Source organism: Mus pahari, chromosome 11 (assembly GCF_900095145.1).
Source record: "Mus pahari chromosome 11, PAHARI_EIJ_v1.1, whole genome shotgun sequence".
Lineage (NCBI taxonomy): Eukaryota > Metazoa > Chordata > Mammalia > Rodentia > Muridae > Mus > Mus pahari.
In genome coordinates, this window is record NC_034600.1 from 344,602 (window position 1) to 368,187 (window position 23,586).

A 23,586-nucleotide genomic window follows, 5' to 3' on the forward strand; every position below is an offset into this window, starting at 1 on the left:
CGATGGCGTTGCAGGCGTATTAGTAGAGTGAGTTGTACTAGGAAATGGTCCTGGATTTCTGCATTGATGTCTGTCTCCTAGTATTAGTGTCACCTAGTTAGGAAACATGGAGACCACTCCAGTTCTAACGAGCCGAATGTTTATGTAAGATGCCGCTTTCCCCAGTTCCACTGGCCCAGCTTTAAGGAGGAGGCGGATTTTCAAGGTAAAGTTCATAATTACTTAATTTCCATACAATTTACAGCTAATTGAGGAACCGCCTCACGGCCAGCTGAGTGGCAATAAGCTAGTTTGCAAAAGCCAGAGGAAGCGTTAATCATTTCAAAAGAGTTTTGCAATTTTCTGAAGGAGGGAAGTTGCCAGGAGCTTGTCTTTTAGTAATTGAGAGCAGGTGCCCAGCACACAATAAAGTTTTCCTCATGAGGACAGAGCAAAAGCAGGGAGTCAGGTTGCTTTTGACATTCAAGATTCACAGCCTGGGGTGGTGGTACTCACCTTTAATCCCAGCTCACTGGAAGCAAATTGAGGCACCTCTGAGTTCCAGGCTGCCTTGTTTACACAGTGAGTCCCAGGCCTGCCAGGGCTACACAGTGAAACCCCGTCTCAAAAAACAAAACAAGTAAAGAACAAAAAAGCCAGAAATATTCAGATTCATCACAGAAGATGTTTGTGAATCAAGCCTTTCCATGCCATGTTTGTTAAGTTGACAAATTATTTCTCATTAATATGTTTATTTTAATCTTCACTCTACATATTATAAAATGTTACTTAAGCTTCTAAAAAAGAAAAAGAAAGAAAGAAAGAGAAAAAGAAAAAGGGGAACTTGCTAGGTGTTGTGGCTATGCCTTCAGTCACTTGGGAGGCAGAGAGAGGAGAAACTAGTTCTAGGAGAGTCAGAGGCATGTAGTGGGACTGTCCCCCAAAAAAGGGGGAGGAGAGAGGGAAATATGTTATATTGGCAATTTTACTTGGAAATAACAGAACCCCCTCTGGGCCAAACCAAGCTGCTCAGAGCAGCCTACTAACCCTGGGAACCTCCACTCTCCTGCCACCTCTCCTTCACCTTCATCAGACTCCTGAACCATATGGGTAAGCTTCCCTTCCCCAACCCTTCTTCCCTGCTGAGTCCTCTGGGGCAAGCCAAGCTGCTGGAGCAGCCTGCCACCCCAGAGGTCCTCCATTCTCCTACCACATATCTATCTGCCCACCTTCATCGAACCTGAGACTCCTGAACCATACAGAACTACAGGCAGCCCGTCAGAGGCCTGCCACACTGGGACCATCCAGGTTCACCTTCCTCTCAATCCTGCTACAACAAGAATATCCAGGGAGCAAAAGTGTCTAGACAGCTAAAGGCCCTCGAAGCAACACAATCAACATGAGCCAGGGCACTGTGACACCCCTAAAGCACAGCTACCCCGTGACAGCAAGCCCTGGATATCCAAATCCAACCAAACCACGAGAAAATTGTAGCAGCTTGTGTTCTCATGCTAATTATGTTACTCAAAAACCTGTTTCCAGTGTCCTGCACACAGGCTAAAGGAACACTGCCCCCACCCAGTTGGCTCTGGTTGGGAAATAGAGTTAACAGTGGCCAATGATGGAAGGGAGATAGAGGTGGGGACTTTTAGGATCCCCAGTCAAGAAACTAGGGAGAGGGAGCTAGACAGATGGCTAAGTGGTTAAGAGCACTGACTGCTCTTCCAGAGATCCTGAGTTCAAATCCCAGTAATCACATGGTGGCTCACAACCATCTGTAAAGGGATCGGATGCCCTCTTCTGGTGTGTCTGAAGACAGCAACAGTGTACTCATATACAGTATACATATAAAATAAATAAATAAATCTTTTTATTAGATATTTTCTTTATTCACATTTCAAATATCCTCTTTCTTAGTTTCCCCTCCAAAAATTCCCTATCCTCTTCCCCTTCCCCCTGCTCCCCAACCCACCCACTCCTGCTTCCTAGGCCAGGCATTCTCCTATTCTGGGGCATAGAACCTTCACAAGACCAAGAGCCTCTCCTCCCATTGATAACCTACTAGGCCATCCTCTGCTAAATATGCAGCTAGAGCCATGAGTCCTGCCATGTGTTTTCCTTGGCTGGTGGTTTAGTCTCAGAGAGCTCTGGGGTACTGATTAGTTCATATTGTTGTTCCTCCTATGGGGCCTCAAACACCTTCAGCTCCTTGGGAACTTTATCTAGATCCTTCATTGGGGACCCTGTGCTCCGTCTAATGGTTGACTGTGAGCATCCACTTCTGTATTAGTTGGGCACTGGCAGAGCCTCTCAGGAAACAGCTATATCAGGCTCCTGTCAGCAAGCTCTTGTTGGCATCTGCAATAGTGTCTGGGTTTGGTGGTTGTTTATGGGATGGATCCCCAAGTGGGGCAGTTTCTGGATGGTCCATCCTTTAGTCTCTGCTCTGAACTTTGTCTCTGTACCTCCTTCCATGGGTATTTTGTTCCCCATTCTAAGAAGGAGCAAAGTATCCACACTTTGGTCTTCCTTCTTCTTGAGTTTCATGTGTTTTGCAAATTTTATCTTGGGTATTCTGAGCTGCTGGGCTAATATCCACATATCAGTGAGTGCATATCATGTGTGTTCTTTTGTGATTGGGTTACCTCACTTAAGATGATATCCTCCAGATCCATCCATTTGTCTAAGAATTTCATGAATTCATTGTTTTTAATAGCTGAGTAATACTCCATTGTGTAAATGTACCACATTTTCTGTATCCATTCCTCTGTTGAGGGACATCTGGGTTCTTTCCAGCTTCTGTCTACTATAAATAAGGCTTCTATGAACATGGTGGAGTATGTGTCCTCATTACATGTTGGAGTATCTTCTGGGTATATGCCCAGGAGTGGTATTGATGGATCTTCTGGTAGTACTATATCCAGTTTTCTGGGGAAAGGTCAAACTATTTCCAGAGTGGTTGTACCAGCTTGCAATCCCACCAGCAATGGAGGAGTGTACCTCTTTCTCCACATCCTCGCCAGCATCTGCTGTCACCTGAGTTTTTGCTTTTAGCCCTTCTGACTGGTGTGAGGTGGAATCTCAGGGTTGTTTTGATTTGCATTTCCCTGATGATTAAGGATGTTGAACATTTTTTAGGTGCTTCTCAGCCATTCAGTATTTCTCAGTTGATAATTCTTTGTTTAGCTCTGTACCCCATTTTTTAATAGGGTTATTTGGTTTTCTGGAGTCCAACTTCTTGAGTTCCCAATCTGTTCGTGGCCTTTTTGTCTTATTGACAGTGTCCTTTGTCTTACAGAAGCTTTGCAATTTCATGAGGTCCCATTTGTCGATTCTTGAAGCCATTGCTTTTCTGTTCAGGAATATTTCCCCTGTACCCATATCTTCAAGGCTTTTCCCTCTCCTCTATAAGTTTCAGTGCCTCTGGTTTTATGTGGAGTTCCTTGATCCACTTAGACTTTAGCTTTGTACAAAGAGGTAAGAATGGATCAATTTGCATTCTTCTACATGATAACTGCCAGTTGAGCCAGCACTATTTGTTGAAAATGTTGTATTCTTTCCATTGGATGGTTTTAGCTCCTTTGTCAAAGATCAAGTGACCATGGGTGTGTGGGTTCATTTTAAATCTTAAAAAAAAAAAAAAAGAAAAGAAAAGAAAAGAGATGAAGGAGAGGGGTATAGAACTGACCACACCAATAAGGAGCAAGAGGGAGAAATGGACAAAATATAGGAGCAAAAGGGAAAGCAGTCCCAAAAAGGTCTAGGGCACCAAGGACAAAATATAGATTTAGTATGTTTTTTTAAAAAAGATGTATTTGTTTATTTTATGTATGTGAGTACAGTGTAGCTGTGAAGATGGTTGAGAGCCATCATGTGGTTGCTGGGAATTGAATTCAAGACTGTAGTTGTCTTCAGACCCACCAGAAGAGGGTGTCAGATCTCATTACGGATGGTTGTGAATCACCATGTGGTTGCTGGGATTTGAACTCCGGACCTTTGGAAGAGCAGTCAGTGCTCTTAACTGCTGAGCCATCTCTCCAGCCTGATTTAGTGTTAACTCAGGAATACTGGAGGAGAGAGTGTGCTACCCACAGAGAGCTTTGGAAGTGAGTGATCCAGCCATTGAGATAGTGAAGGCATATTTAAAAAAATAAGCTGGCATGTGCATGTCTTTCATTCATGAATCCAGAGCTCTGGGACAGGTGCAGAAGAGCAGAGCAGCTCGCCAGGAGCATAGCACAGATTTTAACAATTTATCGCTACAGAAAGTGACTTTAGAGCCAATCTTATAAAGATGATAGAGGACTTTAAAGAGGAAATCCCCTAGAGAAATACAGGAAAATAAAATCAAACAGGTAGAGGTCTTTAAAGAGGAAATCAATAAATCCCATAAATATATACAGGAATATAAAATTAAACAGGTGAAGGAAATAAATAAAACCGTGTAAGACCTGAAAGTGGAAACAGTAATAAGGAAAACACAAACTGAGGAAATCCTGGAGATGGAAAACTTAGGGAAGAGAAGGGGACACCAAATGAATGCGGGAGATGGAAGAGAGAATCTCAGGTGTAGAAGATACAATCCAAAAAATTGATATAGCAGTCAAAGAAAATGTTAAATCTAAAAATTTCCTGACACAAAACATCCAGAAAAATCTGGGATGCCATAGAAAGACCTAACCTAAAAATAATAGCACTAGAAGGCAAAGAGTCCCAGCTCCAAGGCCCAGAAAATATTCTCAGCAAAATCATAGAAAAAAACTTTCCCAAACTAAAGAAAGAGATGCCTAAAAACATACAAGAAGCTTATAGAATATCAATTAGACTGGTTCAGAAAAGAACATTCTCCCAACAGATAATAATCAAAACACAAAATCTATAGAACAAAGAATATTAAAAGCAGTGAGGGAAAAAGGCCAGGTAACATACAAAGGTAGTCCTATCACAATTACACCTGGCTTCTCAACACAGACTCTAAAAACTAGAAGGGCTTGGACAGATATCCTGCACCTCTCAAAACAAAACAAAACAAAAACCTACACTACTATGGCCAGTAAAACACTCAATCACCATAGATGAAGAAAACAAACATTTCAAGACAAATCCAAATTGAAACAATATCTATCTACCAATCCAACCCACAGAAGATACTAAAAGGAAAACTCTAACCCAAGAAGGATAATTACATTCAGGAAAACACAGGAAATAATTAATTCCATACCAGCAAAAACCAGGAAAGCATACATACACATGAACATCAACAACATCAAAATAACAGGAAATAACAACTACTGGTCATTAATATCTCTCAAATCAATGGACTCAATTCCCCAATAAGAAGACACAGGGTAACAGAATGGATGCAAAAACAGGACCCACCATTCTGCTACATGCAAGAAACACACCTAAGCCATAAGGATAGACATTACCTCAGAATAAAGAGCTGGAAAAAATTTTTCCAGAACCGAGAGCAAGCTGGAATAGCCATTCTAATATCTAATAGACTATACTTTCAACCAAATTTAATCAAAAGAGACAGGGAAGGACACTTCATACTCATCAAAGGAAAAAAATCTATCAAGATGATATCTCAACTCTGAATATCTATGCCCCAAACATAAGGGTACCCACATTTGTTAAAGAAACATTGATAAAACTTAAATCATGCATAGAACCCCACCTTCTCAACATCACATGGATTCTTCTACAAAACTGACTATATAGTTGGCCACAAAGCAAGTTTGAACAAATACAAGAAAATAAAATAATGCCTTGCATCTTATCAGACCACCATGGATTAAAGCTGGACTTCAACAACAGAAACACTGGAAAGCCTGCACACTCTTGGAAATTGAACAACTCTCTATTCAACTCTCTATCTCTTTATCAGGAAAGAAATTAAAGACTTTCTAGAGTTCAATGAAAATGAAGGAACAACATGCCAGAATTTATGGGACGCAATGAAAGCTAAGAGGAAAGTTGATAGCGCTAAGTGCCTCCACAAAGAAATTAGAAAGTTATCATATCAGCAATTTAAAAGTACACCTGAAAATTCTAGGAAAAAAAAAAAAAAGCAAGCTCACCAAGGAGGAGCAGAATGCAGGAAATCATTAAAACCAGGGCTGAAATCAATCAGTTAGAAACAAAGAAAACAATACAAAGAGACAGATACCAATCGCCAAAGTTACATCAAAAACAGGTAAACTATTTAAACAGCCTGCAACCCCTAAAGAAATAGAAGTAGTCATTAAACGTCTCCCAAATAAATCCCAGCACTTGGGAGGCAGAGACAGGCGGATTTCTGAGTTCATGGCCAGCCTGGTCTACAAAGTGAGTTCCAGGACAGTCAGGGCTATACAGAGAAACCCTGCCTCAAAAAACAAAAACAAAAACAAAAAACAAAACAAAAACAAAAACAAAAACAAAAGTCTCCCAAATAAACATCCCCCAGGGCCAGGTGGTTTTAGTGCAGAACTCTACCACACTTTCAGAGAAGAGATAATTCCAATATTCCCCGAACTATTCCACAAAATGGGAACAGAAGAAACACTGCCAGACTAGGTGTATGAGGCCACAGTCACCCTGATAACTAAATACACAAAGACTCAACAAAGAAAGAGAGCTTCAGACTGATTTCTCTTATGAAAATACTCAATAACATCCTTGCAAACCAAATCCAGGAACACATCAAAGACATCATCCATCAAGATCAAGTAGATGTCATCCTAAATGGTTCAATATACAAAAATCCATCAACATACTCCATCATATAAATAAACTAAAAGAAAAAAAAAATCTCATGATTATCTCATTGGACACCAAAATAGCATTTTGATAAGTCCTTTGATCCAACACCCCTTCATGTTAAAGATATTAGAGAAATCAGGGGCACAGGGCACATTCATAAACAAAAACAAAGCAATACACAACAAGCCAATATCAAACTAAATGAAGAGAAACTTAAAGCATTTTCAGGAAAATCAGGAACAAGATAAGGCTGCCCATGCTCTCCCTCTCTATTCAATATAGTACTTGAAATTCTAGCTAGATCAATAAGACAGATAAATGAGATCAGGGGTTACAAATTGGAAAGGAAGAGGTCTATGTATCCCTATTTGCAGATAATATGATAGTATACATGAGTTACTCCAAAACTTCTACCAGAGAACTTTTCTGGCAGACAAACACTTTCAGCAAGATGGCTGGATACAAAATTAACTCAAAGAAATCAATAGCCCCCTTTATACAAATGATAAACAGGCCAAGAAAGAAATTAGGGAAACAACACTCTTTACAGTAGATATGAAATATATAAAATATCTTGCTGTAGCTCTAACCAAGTAAATTAAAGATCTGTGTGACAGGACCTTCAAGTTCCTGAAGAAAAAAAATGAAGAAGATATCAGAAGATGAAAAGATCTCCCATGCTCATGGATAGGTGGGATTAACATAGTGAAAATGACCTTCGTACCAAAAGTAATCAACAGATTCAATGCAATCCCCATCAACATTCCAACAAAATGTTTTATTGACCTTGAAAGCACAATTCTTAACTTCATATTGAAGAACAAATATCCCAGGATAGCCAAAACAATCCTGAACAACAACAACAAAAAAGAACTTCTGGGGGGGAAGCATGGCCAAGCCTTGTGGGGTTCTCTTGAGGTGAGAAGTCTGTAAACAGGTGGATGTCTTCAGAAGAAATCTTTCCCATGAGGCCGATGACTTCCTCTGCACTTTCTTGCCACAGAAAATCATATCCCTGAGTCAGCTCTTGCAGGATTCCCTCAATGTGGCCAACCTCTCCTCCCTCCGGGATCCTCTGGACATCCCTATGCCAGATCCCCCACCCAAGGATGATGAGATGGAAACAGACAAGCGAGAAGAGAGAAGTCCCTAAATGCGGCTTCCTCCCGGGAAATGAGAAGCTTCTGGCCCTGCTTGCTTTGGTTAAGCCAAAAGTCTGGACTCTCAAAGAGAAGTGCATTCCTGTAGTCACATGGACCCAGCACCTCATCCCCAAGATTGGGGATGGAAATGATTTTGGGGTGGCAATTCAGGAGAAGGTGCTGGAGAGAGTGAATGCCGTCAAGACCAAAGTAGAAGCTTTCCAGACAAGCATTTCCAAGTCCTTCTCAGAATGTAGGGATGCTGTAGCCAAGGCCTCCAGGGACACCCATGTAATGGATTACCGGGTCTTGGTGCATGAGGGAGATGAAACAGCGTATGGGGCGCTTAGGGCCATGGTGCTGGACCTGAGAGGCCTTCTATGCTGAGCTTTATCATACCATCAGCAGCAACCTAGAGAAAATCGTCAACCCAAAGGGTGAAAAAAAGCCATCTATGTACTGAGCTAAGGATTAGAAGGAAAATAAGTGATTTATACTAAAAAAAAAAAAAAAGAACTTCTGGAGGAATCACCATCCCTGACCTCAAGCTGTACTACAGAGCAATAGTGATTTAAAAAAACAGAAACATGCCTAGTATTAGTACAGAAACAGACACATATATCAGTGAAATAGAATTGAAGACCCAGAAATAAACCCACATACCTGTAGACACTTGATTTTTGATAAAGACTCCAAAAGCATAAAATGGGGGGAAAGGGCATCTTCAGCAATGCAAATAGATCCATACTTATCACCCTACACAAAACTCAAGTTCAAGTGGATCAAGGATCTCAACATAAAACTGGGTACACTAAATCTCATAAAAGAGAAAATGGGAAATAACTCTTGAACAGCTTGGTACCGGAGACAACTTCCTGAACAGAACATCAATGTCTCAGTCTCTAAAATCAATAGAGACTCATGAAACTGCGAAACTTCTGTAAGGCAAAAGACACTGTCAATAGGACAAATCAGCAGCCCATAGATTGGGAAAGGATCTTCATCACCCCTACATCTGACAGAGGGCTAATATCCAAAATTTACAAGGAACTCAGGAAGTTAGAAACCAGCAATCTAAATAACCCAGTTAAAAAGGTGTGGTACAGAACTAAACAGAAAATTCTCAACAGATAAATATCGAACGGCCACGAAGCACTTAAAGAAATGTTCAAAGTCCTTAGTCATCAGGGAAATGCAAATCAAAACAAATATGAGGTTCCATCTTACACCCATTAGAATGGCTACGATCAAAAACTCAAGAGATAGATAGCACGTGCTGGTGAGGATATAGAGCAAGGGGAACACTTCTTCAGTGCTGTTGGAGTACAAACTTGTACAATCACATTAGAAATCAATTTTGCATTGTCTCAAGAGAACTGGGAATAGTTCTACCTCAAGACCCTGCTATTCCCAAAAGTTGCTCCAAACATTGCACAACGATACTTGCTCAACTATGTACATACCAGCTTTACTCATACTAGCCAGAAACTGAAAACAACCTAGAAATTCCTCAACTGAAGAATGGATAAAGAAAATATTGTACAAAAACACAATGGAATACCATTCAACTATTAAAAGCCAAGACATCATGAATTTTGCAGGCAAATTCATGGAACTTGAGATCATCCTGAGTGAGGTAACCAAGTCCCCAAAAGACTCGCATGATATGTACTCAGTTATAGGTGGATATAAGCCATAAAATACAGGTACCATATTACATTCCACAGACCCAATGACGCTAAACAAGAAGGAAGGCTAGCTGGCATATTCTCATGGGTGTAGCAAGTAACCCTTTCAGGCATCGGTAGGTTTGTATAGGGTGACGACCTTTGACCTAGTGACTCTGTCTGCCCTTATGGTGGGTTATTATGATTGGTCAGCACAGCAGCAGTACATTTTGAACTTATGGGTCAGCTATTAACGTCACAGTTATTAACATCACAGGGAATTCTGGCAAGGTCAGGGCAGTTTGTGGGTTTCCTCAGAATTCAGTGTGGGGCGGGGCAGGGGAGTTTCTCTGGGAACTGCTAATCCTGTCTTGGCAGCTGCAGGGTTAGTCTGGTCTTTTTGACCCCTAAACTATACAGTTTGCAAAGTCCCTTCAGAGGGGGGAGGGGCTAGGCGGTCTTGAATTTATTTTGGATTTTACAGAGGAAGGGGTTTAAACCTGAATCTGAGACACTTTCTTCAAGCTCTGTTCTAGAGGTTTATGCATTTCTCCGTGTTTTCTCCACTGTGCAAATGTTTCCTTGTTAAGAAACTGTTTTCGAAAAATACCAACCATGTGATACGTTGTCTGTTTAATTTTTACACACCAAATTCACTCGAATATTATATGCTTTTCCTAATGTTGATACTGATTGACAATCAGTAACTAAAGCAGTTGTGATCGGTATGCATAAAGAACAAAGTCGGGTGGGAGAGGCCACTGCTCCTCTGTCCTGTTTTATCATAGTAAAGCCAAGTGGAAGATGCTAGTTGAGTCTGGCCGTGTGTCATCTCTGCGAAGCCATCCCTGTCTTTCCCTAATGTCACGTCCATGTAGAGCTCTTTAGTCCTCAGCACCTGACCCTTCTGAGTCTCCTCACTTGCTCCCTCATGATGCCTTCCCAGGAAGATGCTGTCTCTCTGTAACCTCTATGACAGCCAGAGTCATGTGATGTAATCATTGTTGAAACAGATCAACTTAGGGTATGTACAAACCGTTTTGAAATTGGTATTTGTTGTGGGAGAACACTTGTGCAGCACATGTTTTCACTGAGTCACCTCAATCCTCCATCTCATTACTACTTTGCCCTTAAAAGCATTTTATCCTCTACTTCATGGGCTTTTCTTAATGTCATCCAGTGACATCTCTATGTGTAGGGATTTGGGACAATGAACTGGAACCTAGATGCCTCTCAGACTGACTGTCTCCACAGAAGCGATCAATTGCCAATAGCTGCTTTACTCAGGATGTGGCATAACAAGGCCTTCATGTATGTATGCATGCTTTATGAGTTGTTTTATTTTCTGTACATGTCCATGTACTTATTAGCCACAGTGGATTCATGCTGGCAATGGCAGTGACATTTCTGGCCAATGCTGTTTCACTGTAGCCTCCACTGTTTCTGGCTCTGTCCATCTCAATATCTCTTCTCCCTCCAGATCCCTGAGTTTTGGCATTAGGTGTGTGATGTGGGTATCCCACTTAGGCCAGTGCAGCCACAGGGTACTATTCCCTACACTTTGAGGAATTGTGTGTTTGTGTATTATTGTCCCTCTACCACACAATTTATATTTTCTGGCAGATTGTGAGAGGTGCCTGAATCTCAGTAGAAAAAGAAAAAAGTAAATAAACTGAAAGCACTTGGGTTCGTTTAGTTACCATGCCCACTAATCAGAATAACAGGCTCATCACCGTAGGACCTGTTATTAGTTACAGCCCACGGGATGAGCTTTAAATCCAATGAGAAGGTGATTGGTTACTGCCATGACCATCAGGCCACCACTGTACCAGAAGACACATCTTCCTTATCATACTCCAAGTTTCATAGTTGAGTAAGAATGTTTACTACTTTACACTCATGATAGCAGACATAGAAAGCTCCATGACTTTGAAAGTCTCCCATTACAGAAGAATACCCTATGTTAGCACCACTGCATTTTACAGCCACAGTTCACAAAACGAGAATCCTGTCTTTACTTCATTATTGGCAAGTGAACAAACCCATGTGAGAAAGGCTTAGATATTCATGGGGATACATATCAAGAGTAAAATAAGAACTGCATATGTAATGCTTCATACTTCTTAATCTGGCATCTGATGACGTTGGGGTCAGGAGTCACCTCACAAACCATGCAAACACCAATGACAGTAGACAGAGACAGTTTATTGAGCATACACTCCAGGACTGATTGGCCACAGTTACAATCCAGATTTGGGAAATTAACCATGACATGGAGTTTGGATCTTACAGGGATTTTAAAGCTCCAAATCTACATACATCTGTGCCAAGTTATTTCACCATTAGGAATTAGGGATGGGGGTTTCCTTAGGAACATGTCTTTGTTGTGCAGTTATCCTGTTCCCATTGGTTGAAGTATTCCACTGTGTCAGGGACTTACTTGGTCTAACATTCATGTATTAATATGGCAACCAGGATGTCAGTTACCCACTTAACATGTCTCTTTCTGCCAAGTAAGATGTCAGTTCCCAGGGAGGTCTTGGGAACGTAAATGTTACTCAAGTATGATTCAAAATAGAAGTCTTATTTTAAATAGTTTTTTATATCTCTTACATCAGATCCATCCCAGGAGCAGCTTATACCACAAAAACCTATACACAGGTACAGGAAGTGCTGTTGGATGGTTGGTTCAGATCCAAGCTTATTGTGGGTAAGTATGCAAAACAGTTCCACTGTCTCCTATAGCGATTAGTTTCCAAAGGCAGAGAATATAAAAGAATATTTAATCAGTCACCTGTTAGAAAGTTTCGTAGCCATAGCAGAAACTTATGATAGCTTTCTTATAATGGCAGGCTAGCCATTATATATTACATAAGCCTTAACATTTTACCTAGGCCTTAATGTTCATCTAGGCATTATAAATACAATAAGTATATCTTTCATCTCTGCTCAGTGAGTGCATTTGGCTTTTGTCCTTATTTAAGTACCAGAGTTTGCTATGGCAATGGGGAAGGTACTGACACATACAAGCACACAAGCACACACACGCACACGCACACAATTAACACTTTCTGAACTTAAAGCAGATCAGAGAGTCTTTATTCTGGAACCAAACACAACTGACAATCTCTTCTTTTGGGGTTTACTGGGAAGACAAACACTAGTTCTCATTCACCTCAGGCTGTCTGGGACCAAAACAGATCATTTCATCAAAGTCAAACTTGATGAAAAATGTGAGTTTATGGAACTTCCTACAAAACCCATGAGAGATGTTATTACAGGCGCTTGGGTGTCTCCATGGAGAAAACAACAGTAAGTACACCATGGTCCAGTACTTAGATTCAGGTAACCTAAGCAATGATGGGTAACAGNTTTATGGTATATTGACAGTCACAGAAGAAAGACATTATCAATCTAGGTNTATTCCAATCCCACTGGTTTATAGAGTAGTGGGGAGATTTCATCCAAGATACATCTTNACTGTCACCTGATCATATTTATAGCATTTGTGCTTGTGGATAATAGATATTTAACATTTCAAAATAATTAACTTAGTGGGTGCACAGAGGTAAGTAGACACAAGGAGACATTCTTCATACTTGTATGGTTTTTCTCCATTATGAATATTTTGGAATTTAAACTCTAGAGTAAAACATTTTACCACTCTTCACGTTTGTGGCATTACACCCCAGTAGGAACTACTGTATGCTGGTAACAGTCAATGGAGAATGCTCTTCGAAATCCATTACACGTCCATGCTTTCTCTTAACACTGAATTTTTTTGTTTGTTTGTTTCCTCAGTTGTGAAGGAGAGTCAAACATTTTCCTACATTCTTCACACGGGTAAGATTTCACTTCAGTATGACTCACCTTGTATTAAATCAGGAAAGAATTAGAACAGAAGGCTTTCCCACATTGTTCCTACTTCAACAGTTTCTCTAGAGGATGAATAACTTGTGTTCTGTAAGAGTAGACAGTGTAGAAAAGGCTCTGCCACATTCCCCACACTTGTAGGGACTGCCTTCACAATGAATTATTTGATGTTGTCTAAGGGCTGAAGAAAAGGAAGACCATCTGCCACACCCTTTGCACATGTGGGGCTTCTCTTCAGTATGAACAGCCTTGTGTCTCCTAAAAAATGAGTGATAAAGGCTTTGTGACAGTTTTCACATTGATATGGTTTCTTTCCTCTATGATTTTTTGATGTTCCAGAAGGCATGCAGAAAAAGATAACCTTTTGCCACATTATACCCACTCATGAGGAGTGTCTATAGAATGGATTGTTTGATGTCTTTTCAGGGATGTAAAAGAGGTATAACATTTCCCACACTCTTCACACTTGTAGGGTTTCTCTCTAGTGTGAACTGCTTTGTGTCTCCTAAGAAACGAGTGATAAAGAAAGGCTTTGTCACATTCTTCACATTTGTATGGTTTCTCTTCAGTATGAATTTTCTGATGTTCCTGAAGGCGGGAAGAACTAGAAAACCTTTTGCCACATTCTACACACTCATGGGGAGTGTCTTCAGAATGGATGATTTGATGTCTTTTAAGGGATGTAAAAGAGGAAAAACACTTCCCACACTCTTCACACTTGTAGGGTTTAACTCCTGTATGAATTGTTTGATGTTCCTGAAGCTTTGAAGAACGGGAAAACCCTTTGCCACATTCTTCACACTTGTAGGGATAATCTCCAGAATGCCTTCTGTAATGTTCCCTAAGATATGAACGATAGCAAAAGGATTTGCCACATTCTAGACATTTGTACCTTTTCTCTATGGAATCATTTCCTTTATGCTGGTTAAGGAAGAAAGCAGAGGAAAATACCTTTCCACATTCTTCACACTTGTCAGGTTTCTCTCCAGAATGAATTCTTTGATGTTGCTTCAGCATTGCAGGATAGTAAAATGAATTTCCACACTCTTCACACTTGTAGGGTTTCTCTCCAGTATGAACTGCCTGGTGTTTCCTAAGATACGAATGATGAAGAAAGGCTTTGTCACACTCTTCACATTTGTATGGTTTCTCTCCAGTATGAATTTTTTGATGATGCTGAAGATNTGAGGAACGNAAAAACNNTTTGCCACATTTTTCACACTTGTAGNTTTTTTCATCAGTATGATATTTCTGGTGTATTAAAAGTGATGAGCGACTGCTAAGTGTTTTATGACACTCTTTACACTTGTAGGGTTTGTCTCCAATATAACGTCTCTGGCGTATAGAAAGTGCTGCCTGAGAACTAAGGGCCTTACCACATTCTTCAAAGTAGTAGGGTTCCTCTCCTGTATGAATTCTCTGGCATTGCATAAGAGAGCTGTGATCAATGGCCTCATTGTGATTGTTAAATTCACTGCATGGTGTTCCTGTTGAGCAAGAGTTGACATATGAACAAAATATGAGAAATATTAATCATACTTAGTATGCTTATCTTTAAAATAGTGGCCTTTACTCACATATTTAACCATAAATGAAAATTTAATTGGGTGTAGGCACTAAATATAAGTAAAAAAATATAGTAGGTGATCTAATCTATTCTTTTAGTGGAGTAACTGTAGAACCAAATGAAACATAGGCATAATGTCATATTTTTCAAAATTAAATAGCTAAATAAGTTGTCAGTTCATTTTATTAACAGCAATAAGCATATTAAACAATACATATATGATATAGCTGGACACCCATGAAGGTATCAAGTAGTGTAGCCTGGAAAAGAGAAAGCCAATTGTGATTGTGGAATTGGGCCATCATCAAAATGAAAACAAAATTTATTGTACATTTAAATCCTTATTATTGAATATGTCACAGGAAAAAATTAGAAGATATTTTTATAATTCACACAGCAGTTTGATGAGGCACCGTAGTGAACCAGTAGACACACCTGTCACCATAAACACAGGCCACTGGGGCCAGAAGACCAGAAAGAAAACAGAAACTATGGTGGGGAAAAAAAAAACCCATGAAGTAAGACAAATGCAGAAATCAGCACCTAAACTTCTAATTACCGCAAACCCAGATGGCTACAGGCCATTGTAAAGACAAAACACCAGCCTAGGCAATATGTCACCACCAGAGCTCAGCTATCATACTACAGCAAGCCCAGAATATTCCAACACAGTTGAAGCACAAGAAGAAAACTTTAAAACCAAGTAATGAAGATAATAGAGGTCCTTAAAAAAGAAATGCATAAATCCCCTAATGAAATTCATAAAAACCACAAACAATTGGAGGAAATCAATACATCTCTTAAAGAAAACCAATACAAACAAACAAACCGGTAAAGGAAATGAATGAAACTGTTCCAAGACTCGAAAACAAAAATAGAAATAAAGAAAACACAAACTGAGTGAATCCTGGAGACAGGAAATCTAGGCATGTTAACAGGAACTACAGATGCAAGCAGCACCAGCGGAATACTAGAGAGAATCTCAGATGTAGAAGGTCTTACTGAAGAAAGTGATACAGAATTAAAAAAAAAAAAAAAGTTACTTCTGAAAACGTTGAGAAAATCTGGGATAAAATGAGAAGACCAAGCCTAAGAAAGATAGGAATAGAAGAGGAAGAATCCCAGCTCAAAGGCCTAGAAAATATTTCTAACAACATTAAAGAAGAAAATGTTTCTAACTTAAAGAAGGAGATATCTTTAAAGGTACAAGAAACTTACAGAACAACAAATTGATTGGACCAGAGAAGAAAGTCCTCATACCACATAATAATCAAAACTTAATTAAACATACAGAACAAAGAAAGAATATTAAAAGCTGCAATGGGAAAAGGCCAAGTATCATATACAGGGAGACCTATTAGAATTACTCCTGACTTCTGAAAGGAGGCTCTAAATTTAAAAGTACATGGAAAGATGTCTTGAAGTATCTAAGAGATCACGAATACCACCCCAGCCTACTATATCTAGCAAAACTTTCAATCACCATACAGGGATAAAATATTCCATGACAAGGTCAATTTTAACCAATATCTATCCACAGATTCAGTACTATAGAAGGCACTAGAAGGTCAACTCCACCCCAAGGAGGATAAATAAATGCATGAAATCATAATAAATAAATAATTTCATGCCAGCAAAACCAAAAGGTAAGCAAAACACACACACACACACACACACACACACACACACTCTACCTTTTCCATCACCAACAAAATAATAGGAGTTAACAATCACTGGTTATTAATGTCTCTCAATATTAATGACTTAATTCACAATAAAGTGATACAGGTTAACAAAACAAATGCAAAAACAGAATCCATTCTTGTGCTGCATAAAGAAACACACCTCAACATCAAAGATACACATTACATCAGAGTAAAGTATTGGAAGAAGAGTTTCCAAGCAAATGGACCCAAAAGCAAGCTGGTGTACCTATTCTAATATGTAGCAAAATAGACTTCCAACCAAAATTATTCAAAACACACGGGGAAGGACACTTCCTACTCATCAAAGGAAAAATCCACAAGGATAACATCTCAATTCTCTACATCTATGTCCCAAATGCAAGGACACCCATGTTTGCTAAAGAAACTCTGCTAAAGCTTAAATTACATATTAATAGTGGGAGGCTTCAATACCTCACTCTAACCAATAGACATGACATCCAGACAAAAACATAGAAGTAATGGAGCCAACAGATGTTATGAATCAAGTATAACTTATATATATATATATATATATATATATATATATATATATATATATATATATATAAAGAATATGTTACACAAACACAAAAGAATATACCTTCTTCTCAACATCTCACAGAATCCTCCAAAAATTGACCCATATAGTATCATAAAGCAAGATTTAAAAGATACAAGGAAACTGAAATACCTCCCTGCATCCTCTCGGACCACCATGGATTAGAGGTGGTTTTCAATAACCGCTGAAAGCCTACAAACTCATGGAAACTGAAAACTCTCTGCTGGCCGAAAGTAAGAAAGAAAGGGAAAGACTCCCTAGCGTTGAATGAAAAGGAATGCACAGCACATGCAAACTTACAGGGGACACAAGGAAAGCAGTCCTAAAAAGAGAGTCATAGCACTAAGTGCCTTCAAAAAAACAAACAAACTGGAGCTATCTCATACTAGCAATGTAACAGCACAGCTGAAAGCTCCAGAACAAAGGGAAGGAAACACACCCAAGAAGAGTAGATGGCAAGAAATACTCCAACTCAGGGCTGGAGTCAATAAAACAGAAACAAAGAAACAACACAAAGAACCCATGAAACAAAGAGTTGCTTTTTGAGAAAATCAACAAGATGGACAAACCCTTATCCAAACTAAGAAAAAGACAGAGAGAACATCCAAATTAATAAAATCAAAAGAAAAAAAAAGACATAACACCAGACACAAGGAAATCCAAAGAATCATTAGGTCATACTTCAAACACTGGTACTTCATAAAATTGGAAAACCCAAAAGAAACGGACTGTTTTCTTCATATATACAAGTCATTGAACTTATGTCAAAATCATATAAAGAATTTTTTTTTTTTTAGTTTTTCAAGATGGGGTTTCTCTGTGTAGCTCTGGCTGTCCTGGAACTCACTTTGTAGACCAGGCTGGCTCTGGCCTCGAACTCAGAAATCCGCCTGCCCACGCCCGGCATAAAGAATTTAAATAGACCGATAACCTCTAAGGCAACAGAAGCAGTCAGTAAAAGTGTCCCAACCCAAAACAGCCTAGGGCCAATGCCTCCCTTCAGGATGGGGAGTTCTTCCTGGGTCAGTCTGCTTAGGAGCAGAGCTCAGTAAGGGAGCGAGGAAAAAGTTCAGACACTTAAACCATTACAAGTGTCTCAGAGATGTCTTTTCACAATAGCAGAAGACTTTAAAGGCAATGCCCTACAAATAATTTCTACCACAAATGTCTCAATGTTTATGGTAAATCCTGTTTTGTTTTTTGTTTTTTTTGTATCTTTGGATGTCTCATCTGTCTTCTGACCCACTCACTTCTACACACCTAGAGGGATGGCCGCTGCTGCGTGGCTTTTCACACCTGAAGACCCTTGGTTTTGCTCCAGAAATGTGACCAAGTATGGCTTAGCGACAGCAAGACCTGTTTGTAGGAAAGAGGAACAACACTGTTTGAGTGTTCTTCTACTGGAAATAGTCTGGTTCTGTCTAGAACACTGATGAGAAGATAGAGGCGAAGCAATAAAAGAAATTATAAAAAAAAATAATTCATTACATGTTTTATGATTGGTATATTAAAATACTTTGGGGAGCTTACAATCTGCAGATTCTGATTTTCATGATTTTCATTTAAAGGGGAACACTAAAAACTAAATTGTGAAATATTTTCATTAAGTTTCTAAGATTCCCACTAGCGTGAAGGAAATATACTTCTAACACAGACAAGTTACAGACACAGAAAGAACAGCAAGATGTTTCTTACTATGCATCAGCCTCTCCCATGTTTCCTTAAAAGGAATCCTTAATAGAAAGCTCAATGAGATATTATATCAAAGGAGGAAGCTACACATTGATGGTGAAAAAGAATTCAGTATAGATGCAATGCTCACCCAGGAAATCAAGGTGGCTGTAATTCTCCAGCATCACATCCCTGTACAGATTCCACTGAGCAGGGTCCAGGCATTCCCTCTCTTCTGGAGAGAAATCAATGGCCACATCCCGGAAGGACAGCATTTCCTGGAATAACGACTAATGAATGATTCCACACTGTTAATTGATCTAAACAATTAATAATAATATAAATACCAATAGACTTCAATGTCATAAGCCAATTGGTCGCAAACAATTGGTTTGACTGAAAAGTGGGGGAAACAGGAACCACACAACAGACAGGGCGAAGAGTCTGCAATGTGCCCTGTTTGACCAAGAGCTCCTCAATTCCATTTTCAATGTTTATGTCATAGTGTAAGTACTGAAGAAACACTTCCATAAGACTATACAGGGACATCACAGAACCTGCACGCCACATTCAGTGAGAGTTGGCTAAACAGAAATACCAGACTATACAGAAGCCTGGAACACAAGGCTGTGAATGGAGAGAAATGCACACAGCCTGTCAGGTGAGCAGAGCTCCCTCCACAGACCTTCACGACCCCTCAAATCACTGAAATCCCCAAGCCCACATCAGTCAGTCTTCACACCAGCTCATGTCTCCATCCTGAAAGGGGTTCCCATCAACATCACGGTCTCTGATGGACCAGGGGAATTGGTAGCTTCTATTATTTTTCACTCAGCACTGTAGGATCAACCTTGCTAGCACCATCAATACAAAGCTCATAGTATCCTGTGATGGCATTGTTCTGCCTCCCTTTGAGAGCCTTAGTGTGAGGATCCAGTTCACAGTGGTAGACATTTTGTTATGAAGTTGAAAATCAGAAGCTAACATTGAGATGTTGAAGGAAAAAAGTTTTTTTTTCACAGCAGGGCCAGACTTCCAGTCTCTCAGATAGGAGAGAACAGAGAAGTCACAATATATGAAAGCCCAGGGAATTTATTGTGAATACAGATGTTTGGTTCAACAGTAAGTTTGTCAGTCAAGACAGACAGCTCATTCACAAAATCCACAAATCTAAAATGTACATTTACGAAAGAGTTTAACCAAGGGTCAGGAATTGAAACAGGCAGCGTGTGTGCAATCTTACAATGAGGGCACCTCTGGTGTCCTTTCTTAACACCTTGTGACTGATTTTACAATCCCATGCTTTACAACCTCTAAGTTTACAACCACTGAGGCAAAAAAATTTTTTTATCTGTTTTTCTTAGGGAGATTTTAATTCTCCATTGAGAAACAGCTCAATATCCTTTTAGCAAACATGGGTGTCAAGCTACTTTCAAGTGAGGAACTAAACAGTCTCCATGAGGAATTCCTATTCCAAGTGAATCTTCTTTAAATCCAAAATTATTTCGAAGAAAGTGGGATAAACATCACATACACCAATGTCCCCTTCAGGACTCTGACCCCAGAACCTAGCAAATTCTGTCACCTCAAAGCAAGACAAGAGTAACCGCATGTGCGATAGTTAAAAGCTAGCTCCATTTCCAACTGAGCATTGAACAACACAGCAACACAAACAGCAAACAATAGTAACCGGACATCCACTCTCCTTCTGTAATCTCTCTTAGCTGTGCTTGCTCAGAAAACAAACAAAACAAACAAACAAAACCTCACATAGCAGAAAATCCCCAGAGTTGAGACAACTGTATTTTGTGACTTAAAGAATTCCAACCCCTGTCTACCTTTTTGCAACAGTTCTCAAACTGGCAAAGGAGATTGTGGCTGTAAATAAAGCAGTTTTGTTTCGTTGGTTTGTTTTTTACCTTTTAATTCCTACTTTTATTTGGTGATCTTCCGCAGTGGTCCTGAACTCCCTAACAGACAGCCATACAGTACAGAAAGGACCAGGTCTCCTCTTGATTAAACCTACTGAGAGATCCAGTAACATCCATGTGAGAGTGACCCAGCTAATGGGCAAAAGCTTCCACCAGCAAGCTGCAAAGTGAACGCCCAGAATCACCAGGTCCAGGCAACGACCTTCACCAACCAACACTGCCCAAGCAGTCCTTCAACTTGCAAGCTTCTCCATTCCTTGAATTCTGTCAGTCTATCACAGAGGTCAGTCCCACCGCCCACCGCCCACCGCCCACCGCCCACCGCAGTGCCCTCTCCCTAGCCCTGTCCAGAAAGCGCCTCCAAATCAGCTCCTCCCAGCTCCCATTCCACCCGGTCCCGTGTTCCCTCCGGACCTATGCACCCCGCACAGACCCTGGGGTGACTGAACCCTGGACCAACCTCCATGTCAGCGATCCAACGGGACAGCACAGCAGGACCAGAGTCTGGCCCGGCTTTGGATAAGAGCCGCACATGCTTACCAAAAGCTGAACTCTTGTTTACCAAAGTACCGATCTGTGACGTCACCGCGCAACAGACTACATTTCCCACAAGTCTGTGCGATGGCGTTGCAGGCGTATTAGTAGAGTGAGTTGTACTAGGAAATGGTCCTGGATTTCTGCATTGATGTCTGTCTCCTAGTATTAGTGTCACCTAGTTAGGAAACATGGAGACCACAAACTGTGTCCAGTTCATTCCTCAGTTTCTGTGGCCCAGCTTAAAGGGGAAAAGGATTTTCATGGCAAAGTTCTTAATTTCTTCATTTCCGGTGAAATTTACAGCTATTTGAGGAACTGACTCAAGGCTTTGGCTTAATACCCAGTTCTGCACATACTTAAGTGAGCCGTGTTCTTCTGTATTGACGACACCATGTGTGAATATTTGTCAGTGTACTGAGTTACCAAGATGGTAAGAGAAAGAGACACTCCACGACGTAATAAGCTGTAGCAAAAGTAAGGGGAATCGGCTTCTGATGGACTGACAGCCAATGTGACATGTTTGCCAGCATTGTTTTATAACCGAGGTTGTGCTAAGCTTTGGTGGACTGACAGCCAATGTGACGTGTTTGCCAGCGTTGTTTTATAACTGAGGTTGTGCTAAGCTTTTGAAATTCCTAAAGAAAATAATGCCATGGATTTTAGGTAACAATCACGGATTATTCACAGGAGATCACCACAAGGCTTAAGCTCCTTCACTCTGGAGTAAATGCCCTCTGTGATGGCTCTTCTAAAAATCACCTACAAGCCATACACAGATCAGAAGCCACTGCAGGAAACAGTTCTCATGTGAATATTGGAATCCATTTGTGTCGGAGGTTAGTCAAGAGAAACAGACTATTTAAAACATCGAAGTCGGGCGTGGTGGCGCATGCCTTTAATCCCAGCACTCGGGAGGCAGAGGCAGGTGGATTTCTGAATTTGAGACCAACCTGGTCTACAAAGTGAGTTCCAGGACAGCCAGGGCTATACAGAGAAACCCTGTCTCGAAAAACCAAAAACCAAAAAAAAAAACCATCGAATAAACAACCTCTCAGTTGTTTATCGGTAAAGATCTCCCAGATCCATCGAAGATCCTTTGTCCATATTTTCAACCCTTAGCTTATGTGTTGTGGGTTGCCCTGAGGTCGTTTGAATTTTTATGTTAATTCTGCTTCTTCAAGAAGGGTCCCCCCACCCCACCCCCAGAGCGGTGGATCAAGTACTCAGGTGATCTCCTGTGAATCTTTTCCCCATTTCCTGGTCAATAAAAGCAAGAGCCTGTGATTGGGCAGTGGGGAGGAAAGGTGGGACAGGAGGTCTTGGAGAGGGAGAGAAGGGAGGGAGAGAGGACAGGAGAGAAGGAAGAAGACGCAAAGATGGACCTGAACCACATGTCCAGGAGAAACTGCAAATAACCAACGTTCTAGCTGGGAATAAGTTAGTATAGTTCTGCCCAATCTAGGTTTATTGCTTATAAATGTAATAACTGGATGGTATGTGTTTTTGTACAGGATTATTGGAGTTGAAAATTACTGCTACATGTAAGAAAGTTAGTTTTCGTGAGTCTCAGAAATAATACTTCTCTTAGTTACTTACCTCACTTTGGAACTTGGCCTTTAGATGAACCTGATGAACCGAAGTCTGTCAGATTCTCTGAACAATCTGAAGCACAAAGTGGAGCTCAGTGATTTAGCTTCATATGGATCTGACTTGTGTTTGCTTAAACACTCCTCAGCCCTCTGCTCATCTTTCACATTTACATGTGTCCTTGTGTTCAAAACCATGTCTTAAGGCATGTATGGCCAGCAAGCTTCCATAGTAGTTCATTTCCTGTCACTGGCCATCTTAATTTCTCTAAGTATTTTATACATTGTTTAATTAACACCCATAAATACACTGTTCAATAGTCTCACTTTTGTTTCTGACTTTCCATGTTAGTCATTATAGAACTAGGGAAAAATACAATGACACATAAAAAGAATATATATATATATATATATATATATATATATATATATATATGTATGTATATAAAGCAACAATCGAGAAATGACATTCAAGATGTATCTTAGCCAGGAAGTGGTGGCATATGCCTTTAATCCCAGCACTTGGGAGGCAGAGACAGGTGGATTTCTGAGTTCGAGGCCAGGCTGGTCTGCAGAGTGAGTTCCAGGACTCCTAGGGGTTATACAGAGAAACCCTGTCTC

The 23,586-nt window shown here is 40.2% G+C and overlaps 1 protein-coding gene, 1 long non-coding RNA gene and 1 pseudogene across 2 annotated transcripts; 2 read left to right on the forward strand and 1 right to left on the reverse strand.

Moving 5' to 3' along the window:
• Positions 1-43: 43 nt before the first annotated feature.
• On the forward strand, positions 44-18,586 carry LOC115065003. The gene is made up of 4 exons (XR_003844807.1): positions 44-205; positions 12,154-12,245; positions 13,337-13,378; positions 18,505-18,586. It is a non-coding gene; the product is annotated as an uncharacterized LOC115065003 (long non-coding RNA).
• On the forward strand, positions 7,616-8,331 carry LOC110328859 (annotated as a pseudogene).
• LOC115065000 (zinc finger protein 58-like) lies at positions 12,219-21,413 on the reverse strand. Its single transcript, XM_029544102.1, has 4 exons — positions 21,303-21,413; positions 19,063-19,201; positions 18,501-18,596; positions 12,219-14,895 (listed from the first exon to the last, which is right to left on the reverse strand). Exons 1-4 carry the CDS (start codon positions 21,306-21,308, stop codon positions 13,781-13,783), a joined length of 1,356 nt encoding a protein of 451 aa, XP_029399962.1. The 5' UTR covers positions 21,309-21,413; the 3' UTR covers positions 12,219-13,780.
• Positions 21,414-23,586: the final 2,173 nt, after the last annotated feature.